Source organism: Netta rufina, assembly GCF_964035555.1.
Source record: "Netta rufina genome assembly, chromosome: 3".
NCBI classification, from domain to species: domain Eukaryota; kingdom Metazoa; phylum Chordata; class Aves; order Anseriformes; family Anatidae; genus Netta; species Netta rufina.
In genome coordinates this window covers 67,217,588-67,233,093 of record NC_140125.1, presented here as the reverse complement: position 1 = coordinate 67,233,093, position 15,506 = coordinate 67,217,588, and the positions used below count along the sequence as shown (strand labels likewise).

Sequence of the window (15,506 nt, the reverse complement as noted above, 5' to 3'; positions counted from 1 at the left end):
TAGAAGGCAGTCGGCTGAGATGAGATGTGGCCAGAAACAACTGCCCCATGCCAGCAAACACAGTGGACTTGGGGTCACCAAGGGGAAGGGACCAACAGCTAGAGGGAGGGGACAAGTAGCTGGCAGGAAGCCCCCACTGAATTCAAGAAGTGAGCCTGTGAGGAGCCCACCAGGCACTAACACAGCTTTCCAGTACTTAAAGGGGACTTATAAAAAAGATGGAGAGAGATTCTTCGCTCAACTGGATAATTAGACAAGGGAGAACTGTTTTAAACTAAAAGCTGGCAGATTTAGATTAGATATAAGGAGGAAATTATTCAGTCAGAGAGTGGTGAGGCCCTGGCACAGGCTGCCCAGAGGAGCTGTGGGTGCCCCATCCCTGGAGGTGCTCAAGGCCAGGCTGGATGGGGCTTTGGGCAGCCTGGTCTAGCAGGAGGTGTCCCAGCCCATGGCAGGGGGGGGTGGAACTGGGTGGGCTTTAAGGTCCCTTCCAACCCATTCTGTAATTATGTGAGCACGGCCCCATGAGGAGCCCGCTGGGGGCACGGGCACCAACGGGAAGCGGCTGGGGCTGGGGCAAGCTGGAGCGGGCACCGGCACCACCCACCGGCTGTGGGGCGCCCCGACCCGCCGGGGCTGAGGCCAGGCAGGGCGGAGGCGAGGAGCAGCGAAGGGAGGGAAGGGGAGGAGGAGGCGGAGGAAGAGGAGGAGCAGCCGGCGGCCAATGGGCGCCGCGGCGCCTGCGCAGCGCTGGCCCGGCGGAGCCGCGCGGGCCGTACGGAAAAGCGCCCGGGAGCCCTTGGGGGTAGTGGCGCCCCCAGGTACCGAGCGGCCCGGCCCGGCCTCGCCTCCTGCCCCACTGCTGCGGGCTCGCAGCCGTCGCGGCGCCCAGGGTCGGCCCGCAGGGGAGGCGGCGGGAGGGGAGGGGAGCGGAGCTGTGAGCCGTGACCGCGAAGGGCCGTGTCTGCCTCCGTGTGCCGCGGTACGGTGGTTGCTGCTGGTGCCTGGAACGCAGCTTTGGAAGCGTGTGGTAGCGGTGGGGCTGTTGTCTACGTGTCCCGTTGTCTACGTGTTTCTGCAGGAGTGGGAAGGGGGCAGAAAAATGGGACAGGACCTCAGCTGTTTTTTTTTTTTGTTGTTGTTTGTTTGTTTGTTTGTTGTTTGTTTGTTTTTTGTTTTGGTTTTGTTTTTTAAGCTTGAGCCCCTTTCTAGTCCAGCTTCTGCATTACCATCCTCTGGCCGCAAGTGTGAGTTCGCCTATGTGAGAGCAGTACAAAACCTGTCGACTATGCGATTAAAGACTTAAGCTATTTTAAAAACCATTAACTTAGACTTAATAATCTTAGTTATGTTGCCTTCTTATCATTGTAGAACTTAGTGCTACCTCTTGCCAAGCTCTACTCTTCCAGTGTCTTGCGTAAACCCGTTCACTGGCATTGAGGGTGCAGTGTACTTCTTTTGGATGTGATCTTCCTCTTTGTTTTTGCTTCTGTGTCCCTCAGTCAGACTTCTGGGAGGTCAGAATTTCTGTAGAAACTTTCAATGTTGGCTATGTAAAATTCAGTCATTTTCTAAGCCTTTTAACTTCAGCATTTCGAGGTTCAGTAATTATTGTGTGGTGTATATTTATTGCTTCTCAGAAGGAACTCGAACTGCAACACTGCCTTAAAGACATGGACAACTGAGAGCCTGTAACGCATGATGTGTCTTCTTGATACAGTTACTTTGGCCACAGAACAAAGGGTTGCTAAAGTGTTGCAAAGTGTTGCATGTCCATTCTCTTTTCCTTGTACTTTGTCCCTGCCACTTCCTCTAGCCTACTGCTAGTCTGACCTCATCATAACTAGTCAATATATAGAACTGAGCCAGAAGAAAATGAATTATCTTTTTTTTTTTTTTTAGGTTTAGCTTTTCGATGATGTATCTTCCTGAACAGGTTAGGATGGGGCAGATGAAGCTGCACAAACCAGAATTACATGGCAGGGCATGGAAAGATGACTTCCTTTTGTGGTGGCATCTTAGTTTGATGTGGTTAAGCTGATATTGTCCTCGCTTGAGCTGAAGGATTATGGAGGGCTGTAACAATGAGAAGTTTATTATAAAAAATACTGTTGTTGTTGCATTTTAATTAATTAATATTATCTGTTTGTTTTCTGGAAGAGATGGAAACAATGGACGATGATGACTTTATGGCTTCCTTCACGCCCCCGCTTCTCACTGAAAGCTTGGAGATGGCAATGGAGGTGGAGAATGAGAACTCAAAGCCTTCTTGTTTTTCCTGTGCTTTCAACAACCAAAGTGGGGGAAGAATCTTCTCTGCAGAATCTTACTTAGCAAGTGGGTCTCTTAAGAGGTATGTTGGTTTGTTGTTTTTTTTTGAGTTACAGCATACTAAAAGTTATTATATTTATTTCCACTGTTGTTTGGTACCTCCGAAATGCTGAGAGGGTTTTCAAATGAGTTTATTCTTCAGTTTATATTATTAGCTTCGAGGTATACCAAAGCACGGTGGGCAATTTTTTTGATACTCTGCTTTGAGTTCATTGTCCAGTTCCAAGTTTTGTGAGCTTATTTTAAGATATTGTTACAGACTTGATAGAGCTTTTGTGGACAAACACTTCAAAATTGGCTTTGGCAAAAGTATCCAAGAACCTTTAAATTTCTGTGGAGGCTGCAGCACTGCTTTTTCCAGTTGTATGCTCTTCTGGATACTGGCCCTTTCTCTGTTATCCATGTAATAGAAACAAACTGCTTTGTCCAGCTTTCTGAGGCTTCTGGGAGTACACTTCAGAGCTTTAATACCATCTTTTTCAAAGCTTTAGCTCTGCATGCATTCTGGATTTAAGGTTCAAAAGTCGTGTGTAACAAGTAAGTATTTTCTGTGAAGTTGTAAAATTTTGCTTTAGTTAATGCTTTCTTTCTGTCTGTGATCCAGCTTAGCTGTCTGTGTAATTTGCTGATCCTGCAGGGGTTGTCTTGTTTTTCTAGGAAAAAAGCACTATTTTTCTTTCCCAATTCTGTCGTGTTGTTGAACCTACTTACTGTGGCTTTCTCCTGCCAAGTGTTATGTTTTGTGTTGTTATTTTTGTTTGTTTTACTTCCACAGGCTTTTCTGTAAAGCCTTCAAAGGGGTTTAAAACCCTGCCTCCCCCAATCCCTACCTTATTTATCATATCTTTATTGGATCAGAGCACTTTCATTCACATTGATGTCAAGTACAGGAGTGAGAGAGTCTGTTTTTGTGGATATATCAGCAGTGGATTCCACATTGACAAAGAATGCATTCCATGACAGAAACAATTTCATATGAAAACTCACTCAGGGACTTCTGTGTAAACAGGTTTACCAAGTTACTACCATCATGATAATTCTGTTGTGTCCTTTATTCACCTTATCTAATTGGTTTGTAAACTCCTGGAAAAGCCTGCGTGTGAGGGACTCCTCTGTCTTCATTACCTAGAACAGGAGTAACTGGATTTAATTGCTAAAGGCTTCAAAACCCAGCAATGTTTAGGCAGTTACCAAGTGAGCTACAAATGTTGTGGGAGACTGAGCTGATTATTCAGCAGATGCTTTTTTTTGCCTTTGATTGAGGACTGAATTGGTAATAGTACATAGTTCAAGGAGAATATGAATTTAGTGTATAATATAATAAAAACCAAGTGCTTGCCCACAACATTTTCTTTGGTTGTAAAATAGACGTTTCTTGCACCTTAATGAATTTAGCTGAAGTATTTTATGAAAGTCAGTGGGAAAATTCTGAAATAGTTCTTGAAATCTTTGTCTTTATTATATGCCTTGCTGTGATTTTTTTAAAATCTTTTTTATTGCATTAGGGAAATACTTTTCTTAACATACCAATTTTGTAAATATATAAAATACTTCAGGTAAAACTTGTTTTTACACTTTATACAGATGCCTGACTTTCTTCAGTTTGAATAAAATAGTAGCTCTGATTTTTTTTTTTTGTATTTTTTTACTTAAGCCAGAGCAAAGGGCAGCCATGGCCTAGTGTTAGGTTAAGTTATAATAATGAAGTTGCATTCTGTGACCCTTATCAATTCAGATACCTAAAAGTGTGCTTTCTTGGTATGCTTTTATCAGTGTATTTTATATAAAAATTATTAAAATGACATACCGTAAACTAGTAAATATATGTTCTATAGTTGTTTATTAGGCCTATAGTATACACTAACAAATTCCAAGCATAAACTCTCAGACTGTTACCTAATGTAGTGGCCTCTTCTGTTATGCCTGGTCTGTACGTTATGCCTCAGATGGGCCCCTCTGTAAGGTAGTATCTTGTTGATTTTTCCTTCATTTCTAAAATTTACTGTGCCCTGTGACTAGACCATATTTTTATGCTGTTGAAGCTAAAGCTTGTCATACTTTATATGCTATGTTGCTTTACAAAAAAGGCATAACAGCCTCTCTTCTGAGAGCACTCTACACCTTCCTATGCATTGCTGGTACATTTATAAAATATCAGTAATATACAAGCTAGCAGTAGATATTCTGTTATTTCAGTTTATTACTAATGTTGGATCTGTTTTACAGGGTTTTGCTGAGACTAGATCCTGCTCCAAATGACTACGAAGAAGATGTAGTGGACATGTTTGGTTTTCAGTGGGTTACTGAAATGGCACTAGTTGAATCCTGTGGATTTCTCTTTGGATTACTCAGGTATGATGATATTAGTGTATTTAGTGATTAATCCTCTCTGTAATTATACCAGTTTACTTTAAGGATGGAACAAACTTCAAGTTTTTGATAGTAAAATCCTAATAGACTGTAGGCCATGCAATGTGTGTACAAAGATTTTAATATCTATGTAACTCTACCATAAGTAATGAATAAGACACAAGTGGAATTAAGGGAAGAAGTAGATCTTGCATCAGAAATCTTGCATCGCATTTGTAATACTATGTAACTTAAGTTTCTAGGCAGCGTGGAGCAAATCTTAGCCATCGCCAGTTAAAACTGATAAATACAATTATTACAATTGTGTTGTGATCAATTCAGAAGGCTCTAGCTTCAGCAGTATATGAATAAATTGTGTTAACCTTTCCATGAATAAGATTCTGCTACACATCTAATCAAAATTGTCTTTTGAAGATCTTAAGACTTTTTGTGCAAAAGGAAGAGTGGAGGTTACAAATTAAGTATTTTAAATGCTTGATGCAGCACTTTCTTCAGTTGTTTGGATTAGGATAGCTTCAGCAATCTCTTCAGATACAGTTACTCAGTGTGATTAATTCAATACAGATGTTTAATCTGGTCAATGCAAATACACAGATCACCGATAATCTTCTTTGCTACTGATAATCCTCAGAATGTACAGCACACAGAGTGGATGGAAGAGGAGCTCTTGTATGATTGTACAAATATGTGATATATTCTACCATTCCTTTGATTGCAGTAGGTTCTTCCATCCTTTTAGAGTATGACCAAGAGTGTGATGTGAAACATTATTAGCAGGATCTGGCTATTGAAACATGAAGGCATAGATGATAGGTGTATTAAAAGCAGTATTATTTAACTCTACTCATTTGACACAAGGTTTTACTTCACTGTGGTTTAAAAAAAAAAAAAGATAACCAAGCAAATAGAATAACTTGGTTGAAAGAAACACTGTATCCCTTTTAGCATCCAATTTGATCTGTTAATTTTGCAAATTTGCAAAGATCTTCTATCTTTCAGTTCACTTGTCTAGTCATAAAATGGAATGCTTTCATTTGTAGACCAGTTGACAACTGAAGGCAGGAAAGTTCCTTTTCCAGAGTGGAAATCATATGTGAAAAGTACAAGTTATACTGATTCTTGAGAACAAGGTAGCTGGGAACAGTTCAACTTATCAAGTACAGATAATATCTATGTTCAAATCCATGCTAATGGCAACTCAGTAATTTTTTTTGTGTCTACAATATTGAAGATTATTTAACATTTTAATAAATATGTAATACAGCACACCTAAAATTAAAAACAATAATTGCATAGTAAAAAGAATTTTTACCTGTATTTTTTTTGTGACTGAGGATGTGAATCAAAGTAAGAGCTATTAAACTGTTTGTGTGTATTGTAAGACAATGTATCTTTGATTACTAAACAGAAGTATCAGTTTAGCTGCAAATATTTATCTGCAAATCAAATGATTTAATGAGTAACAACTAATGAGCATCAGTCTTTGAGGTACAAATGCAAAATGAAATTAAAATGGCTTATTAAACTGATGACATCTTTGTTATGCTTGTCATGCCCCATTTGTGAGTTTACTTTACGAGCAGACTGTATTGCATCTTCTGTCAATTTAGTGGAGAGCCTTTTTTTGTGCATCTCCTTTCTATCTGTTTTTTAACCTTTGGCCACCACAGCCCTCTTAAAGTCTTCTATTTTCAGTCTTCTTTTCTTTCTATGTTGTTGAAATAACTGAAAAATTCATGCAGAAATTGAGCTTTGATTACTTCCAGCCATTTGTGTGTATTTTTTTTTTCCAATCTTAGGTAGCTGACATGGTTTTATACAAGCAAGGAAGAGCTAAGGGAGGTAACTTTAATATGTGGTAGCCCTTTAATATGCAGGTTGGAACCTAATTCTTTGGATACTTGTGAGTTCTTTATAGTTTCCAAAGTGTTTTTTATTTTTCCTAAGAACATTTGATCTGCATTGAATCCAAGTATCCTGCTTTTGAATCTTTCAGTAGTTGCTGCTTTGACACTGTAAGGACACTATAATACTTTGACACTATAATAGGGCAGAGAGCTCCTTCCCCATTTTCTTTCAGTATGTTTTATGCAGTTGTGCTTTTCATGTATTCAGTTTATTACCATGTTGTCTCTCTGGAGACTATGCTTGAAGACCACTTGAAAATAACAGTTGCTGCAGAATATGGCCGAGTACTTACTGGTGTTACCGCTTTTCTTTATTTTTCATTTCCAGTGGCAGTTAGCAGCCTTAAAAATTCTCTTCCTCCTCCACCTCCTGCCCCAAAACTGAATTGAGTTTTAACTTTTTTAGAGACACTTCTTTTACTCTGTTATAATTGTTGCCTTTAACCCTTTGTGCTCAAATTAAGCAGCAGACTGCTCTGTGGAGGAAGAAAGAAAAACTGCTGGCAGAATTTCCTAGTGCTCGTTCAGAGATGAACTTAGTGTATGCTGTGAGGGCTAACTCCCAGGTTTATTTTGTGATGAAATATGAAGTTATTACATCTATGAAAAGATCACTTACAATGAATGGCTTTTGGGTTTGTTTGTGTTTGTTTTTCCCTGCTATTTACCTAATTTTATATTTGTTGTTACTCTGTTTCATGTCTCAAAACCAAGAATAAACTCTATTATCATTCCTACATATGTAGATGTGTTTGTAGTCTTCCGCTATACTATCTCCCAGGTTATGTTTGTATGAGCTTTTTTCAGAAATACAAAGTAAAGAATAATCCTTACCTCTCTCTTTTATGCTTAAAACTTTACTAAAATGCATGTAAATAACTTCTACCTATAACAAATACTGTAAACCTTTGTATCCTTTTAATTAGGCAGCAAATATACAGACTGGAAAACCTAGTAGAAATGAATTCACCTGACTTTGGTAAGTTGAACACATTTAATTTGATGCTGGAGTAGATATCTGACTACCTTTTCATTATAGAACTATTACCGCATTTATGTTTCAGCTCTTGATCGAGGGCTCATAGAGGGGGTGCCACAGAACAATATATAGTCAGCATAAATTGCACTAAGTGTATAAGTGTAGGCAACCAGGTGATATAAGGTGGTGTGAACATAGATACCCAACGTGCCAAAGCAGAAATGTAGCAAGTCAGTTTGGAAATAGATCTGCTTGTGTAGGTAGATGCACAGGGCAATCCTGACCTCACTCACCTTAGTGGGGAATTTTGTATTTATTTGACTTGAGCGAAGATGTTACCCGAGTTACAATTTAGTAAAACTACTAACTTGTTTAATTAAAAACGGAAACTTGGATCAAAAACATACATAACTATTTTAGTTATAAAGGCAGTGGGCTGGGATTTTTTCAGTTTTATTTTGGTTTACATTTCAAGATAAAAGTTAGTTATATTTGCATAGTTTAACTTCATTTACAAACTTCTTTTGTAAATAAAGAAGTGTCAGCAGGATCGATTAAATGGGATCCCTGCAAAACACTTTGAATTAAATACTAGGGCGTGAGGAGTGTTACGTTTCTGAAGGACTATTGCAGCCTTGGGCATATTGTAACTTTGAAGGCTGAATTACTTAGCAAGTTGAGAATTTCAGTAATTACTCAGAAATGCACGATTTGTAGTATCTTAGCACAGATAGATTGTTAGTGTTCTAAGAGTACAAGTAAATATTTTAACACAACATTTTTTGGCTTGACATTGTTGTGCTGTGCCGTTTTAATAATTGGAATGAATTCAGTATTGATTATATTCAAATAAACTGGTGAAATAAAATATTTGTGGTACTGTTAAAGTGTTTTCTAAAAATATGGGAATACGGACACTGTTCTGTATCCGGTTCTATAATAGATCAATAATACTCAAATGTGATCTAACTACTTAGCAAAAGTTTGGATTCAGTGCCCCGCTGATGCTATTACTCTTTTTTTTTTTTTTTTCCCTGCTAGATCATGTTTGACCTTATTTTTTTTTTTCCCCCAAAAAACTGTTACATTAACTTTACCTGATTTTTTTTTTAACTTTATTGAAATACAAAAAAATAAATATTTTAAAATATGCTTCTATGTTTCTAATAATGTAATAAAGGGAATGCAGTGATTTTCTGGTGAATCACTGCTTTAACTCTTTCAATAGCCTCAAGCAGGGATTAATTCTTGAAGAAGGCATGTAAAACAGGCATGGAGCTGATATAAATGCTTGGTTGGCTCTGAGGTAATCCAAGGGAAATGTGTAAGCCCTATGTGTTTGTATTCCTGGACTAAATCTTAGGAAGTTAAGACTGAATAAAAACAAAAGTATCCTGTTGAAGCAGGTCTGTGGACCTGATCAGAGAACTCTTTTTTTGGAAATGCTTCGATGTTCTGAGGCCACATGATGTAGAATTTGCAAGACGTGGTCTGAATTTTACTCTTTGCACCAAAATTTATTTGTGAATTAGGTTAAGTCACTGATGCATCTATGATCCCCCTTTGTACAAGCAGGTTAATAATAGAGAAGTGTTGTGAGGATAAAATATATTTAAAATGATCAGACTGTGGTGATAGGGTATTGTCTTAGTTTAAAACCAAATTTAATTTTAGCTCAGTAAAACTGTGCATATGTATTTACAAAAATACCAATATCATGCATTTCAGTGAGTGTACACCAAGTGCTAGTGTGGCCATCACTAAATTTAAAGAAACTATTGATTCCCTTGAAGGCAGAGAGGCCTTCAAGAGAGACATTGATAGAATACAGAATTGTACAACCGTAACAACCATATAAAATTTAACAAGTGTAAATGCCAGATTCTGCACGTTAGATGGTGCAAACCTGGCTTCATACATAGAATGGGGAGCAAGTGGCTGGAGTGCAGCCCTGGGGGTTTTGGGTTAATGGAAAGCTCAATAAAAGTCAACAATGTGACAATACCAAAGACAGCAATATATTGTGGGGTGTGTTAAGCACAGTGTAGTTAACTGATCAAAAGAAGTGATTACCTCGCTATACTTGCTGTGGCTTTGGTTCAAGTACTGTGTGTGGTTTAGGGCTCCACAAAATAAGATTTACACAAAAATTTGAGAATGTGTTCAAAGGAAGACAGCAAAAATGGTGAAAGGACAGGTCCTATAGGACATGATTTGTGGCAGCAGCTGAGGATACTTGGCTTCTTCAACTTAGAAAATAGGAAACTGAGGGGGTAACCTAATAGCTTCCTCTAAAGAAAAAGGTGGACAGCAAAGAGCGAAGAGCTGATCTCTTTTCTCTGGTGACTGGATGTGAGCGAAAGGCTTAGAACTGCATCAGTGGATGTTCTGACGGGCATAAGGAAAAAATCTTCACTGAGAAAGTGGTCAGGTACTGGCACAGGCTCTACCTGGAAGTGGTCACGACCTTGTGTTCAAGGAGCATTTGTACAGTGTTCTGAGATATGGTTTAACTTTTGGGTTGTCCTACCTCAGGAGTTGGTCTGTGATCCTTGTGTGTCCCTTCCAATTCAGAATATTCGAATCATAGAATCATTAAGGTTGGAAAAGACTTTCAAAATCATCTGGTCCAACCATCCCCATACCACCAATATCACCCACTAAACCATGTTTCTAAGCATCACATCCAACTTTTCCTTAAACACCCCTAGGGATGGTGGCTCCATCCTCTCTCTGGACAACCTGTTCCAATGCCTGACAACTCATTCTGAGAAGAAATGTCTCCTAATTTCCAACCCAAACCTCCCATGGTGCACAGTGAGGCCATTTCCTCTAGCTGGTTACCTGTGAGAAGAGGCCAACCACCAGCTCTCCACACCTTCTTTTCAGGTAGCTGTAGAGAGCAATAAGGTCTCCCCTGAGCCACCTCTTCTCCAGACTAAACAACCCCAGTTCCCTCAGCTGCTCTTCATAGGACTTGTACTCCAGGCCCTTCACCAGCTTCGTAGCCCTTCTCTGGACTTGCTCCAGGGCCTCGATGTCCTCCTTGTAGTGAGGGGCCCAAAACTGAACACAGTGCTTGAGGTGCAGCCTCCCCAGAGCTGAGTACAGGGGGATGATCACCTCCCCGGTCCTGCTGGCTACACTATTCCTGATACAAGCCAGGATGCTGTTGGCCTTCTTGGCCACCTGAGCACTCTGCTGGCTCATGTTCAAGAGAGCATTGACCAACACCCTCAGATCCTTTTTCTCTGCACAGCCCCAAGCCTGTAGCGCTGCATGGGGTTGTTGTGGCCAAAGTGCAGGACCCAGCACTTAGCCATGTTGTACCTCATCCCATTGGCCTCTGCCTATCAACCCATCCTGTCCAGGTCCCCATGCAGGGCCTTCCTACCCTCCTACACTCCCCCCCAACTTGGTGTCTGCATACTTGCTGTGGATGCACTCAATTCCCTCATCCATCAATAAATCATCAATAAAGATACTAAAGAGGATGGGCCTCAACACCAGCTTCTGGGGAACACTACTGGTGACAGGTTGCCAGCTGGATTTCACTCCATTCACCACTACTCTCGGCCCAGCCATCCAGCCAGTTTTTAACCCAGCAAAGAATGTACCTGTCCAAACCATGGGCTACCAGCTCCTGAAGGAGAATACTGTGGGAGACTGTGTCAAAGGCCTTGCTGAAGTCTAGGTAGATTATGTCAACGGCCTTTCCCTTATCTACCAGGTCAGTCACCTCATCATAGAAGGAATTGAGGTTGGTCAGGCAGGACTTGCCTTTCATGAGCCCATGCTGACTGGGCCTGATCCCCTGATTGTCTTGCATATGTTGTGTGATTGCCTTCAAGTTGACCTGTTCTATTACCTTACCTGGCACTGAGGTCAGGCTGACAGGTCTGTAGGTCCCTAGGTCTTCCTTGTGACCCTTCTTATAGATCGGTGTCACATTAGCGAGTCTCCAGTCATCCGGGACCTCTCTGGATGACCAAGACCACCGATGGATGATAGAAAGAGGCCCAGCAATCACATCCACCAACTCCATCCACCCTTAGGTGCATCCCATTGGGACCCATAGATTTGTGGGTGTCTAACTTGCCTAAATAACCTCTTACCCAATCCTCTTAACCAGTGGAAAGTCATCTTCTCTCCAGGTTTTCTCTTGTTTCCAGGCTCAATAGTGCATGGGGGCTAGCCTTAGCAATGAAGACTGAATCAAAGAAGACATTCAGTAACTGCCTTCTGTGTATCTGCCATCACAAAGGCACACACCTCATTTAGCAGCGCACCCACATGTTCCTTAGTCTTCCTTTTGCTGCTGATGTATTTGAAGAAGCCTTCGTTATCCTTGATGTCTCTTGCTAAATTTAATTCTAACCAGGCCTTGGCCTTCCTCATTGCATCCCTGCATTCTCTGACAACGTTCCTATATTCCACCCAAGTGGTCTGTCCCTTCTTCCACATCACGTATGCTTTCTTCTGTTTAAGCTTTCACAAGAGCTCCTTGCCCATCCACGCAGGTCTCCTGCCACCCTTGCTCAACTTCTTTCTTGCAGGAATGCGTTGTTCATGAGCTTGGAGGAAGTGATACTTGAATATTAGCCAACTCTCCTGGACCCCTTTTCCCTCTTGGGCCCTGGCCCAGGGGATTCCTCCAATTAGATCACTGAAGAGGTCAAAGTTATCTCTCTTGAAATTCAGGGTCGCAGTCCTACTTTTTGCCCTGCTTCCTCCTCATAGGATCTTGAACTCCAACATCTCATGATGACTGCAGGTGAGACTGCCCTCAACCTTCACGTTTCCAACCAGACCATCTCTGTTTGTTAGTACCAGGTCCAGCAGCGCCCATCTCTTTGCTGGCTCATCTACGACCTGCATCAAGAAGTTATTTGCAATGCTCTGCAGTAGCTTCCTGGACATTTGCTGTGTTGTCTTCCCAGCAAATATTGGGATGGTTAAAGTCCCTCGTAAGAACTAGGGCCTGGGAATGTGAGGCAACTTGCAGCTGCCTGTGGAAGGCCTCATCTGCTTTTTCTTCCCGAGTCAGTGGCCTCCTATGCTTCTATCTTGCATTTAATTTCCTATCTACCTGAGTGGGCTTTGGAGACTTGTTTTGGACAACTGTGTAATATGGAGACGATATGAAATCTTTTCTAATGCTCTGTTTTTTTTTTTGCCTTTCTTTGAAAATGCTTGATCTGTGCTGAACACTGTACTGTTCCTGTTCTGTTCCACTTGTTTCACTGATAATGTATACAAAACATTTTGCAGTGAATTAATGTAATATAAAATTTTGCTTAAACAGAACTTCAAAGATAAAATAATTGTAATTGCTATATAGTGGCAGTAATATCTATAAATATTTCCATTTGAAGAGAGTGATTTGGTGCACTAAAATTGTGGTTTGTTACCACAGTAGATGCTTCTGTCAGGTAGTGGTGAGCTCTACACTGGAATATTATGGTCCTTGTGCCAGTTAATTTGCTGTACTTTCTCAGTGAGTGCTGATGCACAAAAGATGCTGAGATGGACATATATGCAGAAAGCCTTGTTTGTGGGGTCCATAGCAAGTGGCATATCTGAATTTCAAAGTTACCTTGTGGCAGGTGGGAAGAAACAAGGGAGAGAACAAGCAAGAAAAGCGAAGGGAAAACTCCCCAGTGGTCATCTGGCTAGAGGAGCAAATTGGATTGCCTTCCCCTGGATATGCAATTGAGTGAAGAAGGCAGCAAAGAGGTTTTGCCCTGCTTCTTCTCTAGTGCTATACAGTTTTCACTAGGGTCTTCTCAAAATACTTTTTTGCTGTTCCCATTCATGGGGCTCTTAACAATGATTGCGTTGTGCTTAATCAGGTACAAGTGTTGCAGGCTGACTGGTTACTAGGCATTTATGTATATACATTATCGGGCAGTTGTTATTGGGTATTTAAAAGACTATATTTACCTTGTTATGCATCAGTTTTATTTTTCTGTAATAAATGCTGAAAGCTAGAAAACAAGGTGTGGGGAAAGAGGCGGAGAAGCAAGTGGAATTGCGAGGCAGCCACAATAACTAAACAATGGTGTACAGAGCTACAAATGAAAGGCAGGATACAGGATTGTGAATGAAAGAATCTTAGCTTCACACATCTTAAGGCACTGTGCAACTCTTCTTAGGAAGAGAAGTTACAAAGCATGTTTCCAAATAATGTTATGCTTATGAGTTTCCCTAGGAGAAAAGGATTTTGAGAAATCGCTTCATACTTAAATTTTTTAAAGGTCTCTTGGAAGCAGACATGGAGCTGGGCAGTAGGGCTGAATGGTTTGTTCTAGCACTGATTCCTTGTCCCTGCTTGTCCTTGGTTTGGATGTTTTCTTTTGCCTTTGTATGGGCATATGTGTCCGAGATAGTAAGATAAGGGATGGCTCACTCTGGCAAGATGGCATTTGGAATTGGGTGTTTGCCACCAGGCACCTCCCAGGTTGGTTTCAGAAAAGTGTGGTTTTTTACTGGTCTGTTTTAATTCCTGTGGGGAATGCACGATACATGGGTCAAAGTGTGGCCACATCTGATCTAAGCTATTGATCTCTTTTACTTCAGGTCAAGCTGCAAACTTGCACTCTGAAGCAGAGGGCATCAGGCGTCAGTGTATTGAGTTTTTGCATTATGTGAAAGTTTTCATCTTCAGGTGAGACATGCACAATTTACTAATTTATTTTCTAAGCTTTTTATAGCTGCATCTTACCCATTTTCTGATTATGTGTGTGTGTGTGTTCAGGTATCTGGAACCCCCTAAAGTGGATAGTGATGGAGTACTCCACCCATATGAAGAACTAGAAGCCCAGTTACCATCACTGTTGGTGGAAGAGCTTCATACTTTGACCCTGCACATTGGGCACCTTTGTGAACTCCCTAGTAATGTCCTGGCAGCATTCACTATTCAACACCAGGCAAAGGTTGATAGCTTTTATAATTTTTAATTTTGTTTTGTGGGAGTACGTATTCAGTTTGATTAATTTTGTCTGAATAGAAATTAGTCTTTTTTCAAATTAGAATTATGATTTATGTTTTCTTCCTTTGTCACTTTATAAACTAAATGTCATCCCATACTTGGCTAGCACACCTAATGAGCTCTGGATTTTATGTTGCTTTGTAAAAATTATTTTTATATTTGAATAGCTTTTGCAGTTATTCCTGCCTTATAGAAATGATAATACAGGCAAATATATAGGCTTGAGTTAGCGTAGCATGTTTAAAAAATTCCTCACTATATGTCCTTGATAATGGCTAGAATTTCTGAACTTCCTGGTAGGAGGCGTATTTCTTAAGAATACATTCTGAAATGTGATTCAAAGTAGGGAAAGAGTGTGCATATAAAGAAGAAAAGTGCAGAAATGGAAGTTAAGCAACTGCAGTATTGAATGCAAGTAAAGTATTACCCCACTAAGATTTGTGCATATATATAATTAATTAATGTTTTCAAAAAAGAAAAAGGGAATTTCAATCTTAGATTTCATAAGCTTATATCTAGAGAGGAACAATCCACTGACCAGCAGCATTGTAAATCTTTCTGTTCATTTAGTTTGTCAATAGGTCCACTGTTGAGCTAACGAAAGAAACGGTAATTTCAGTCAATCTTTAAGGAAGAGAGTAGTGAAATTTTGAAATTACTTTAAGAGCATACTTTACTTTAACAGTGTGTGTGCTATCAGGTAGCACACACACTGCTAAAGTAAAGGTTTTTTTTTTTTTTCTGGAAAGGAAAAAATAACTAGTTTTAATCTGTCAAGCCTGAATCAAGACACTGTTTAAATTGTAGTTTAGATCATATTAAAGACTTCACAGGCATCCTCTACAGAGAAGGTTGTCATGAAGGTTTCTTTTTTTATTCTTTTAACTGAATGACATGTTTATATGTTATAGTCTATTTGCTCATATAT

General features: G+C 40.2%; 1 protein-coding gene across 1 annotated transcript in view; it reads left to right on the top strand.

The window, feature by feature from the left end:
- Positions 1-841: 841 nt before the first annotated feature.
- Positions 842-15,506, top strand: part of MMS22L (MMS22 like, DNA repair protein) — a gene marked incomplete at its 3' end in the record, with an annotated part of 94,624 nt that continues 79,959 nt past the window's right edge. The window contains exons 1-6 of the mRNA XM_084284741.1: positions 842-982; positions 2,161-2,353; positions 4,558-4,683; positions 7,535-7,587; positions 14,167-14,254; positions 14,345-14,522. Of these exons, the coding sequence (XP_084140867.1) occupies positions 2,163-2,353; positions 4,558-4,683; positions 7,535-7,587; positions 14,167-14,254; positions 14,345-14,522 (636 nt within the window). The 5' untranslated portion in view covers positions 842-982; positions 2,161-2,162. The remainder of the gene's footprint in view (positions 983-2,160; positions 2,354-4,557; positions 4,684-7,534; positions 7,588-14,166; positions 14,255-14,344; positions 14,523-15,506) is intronic.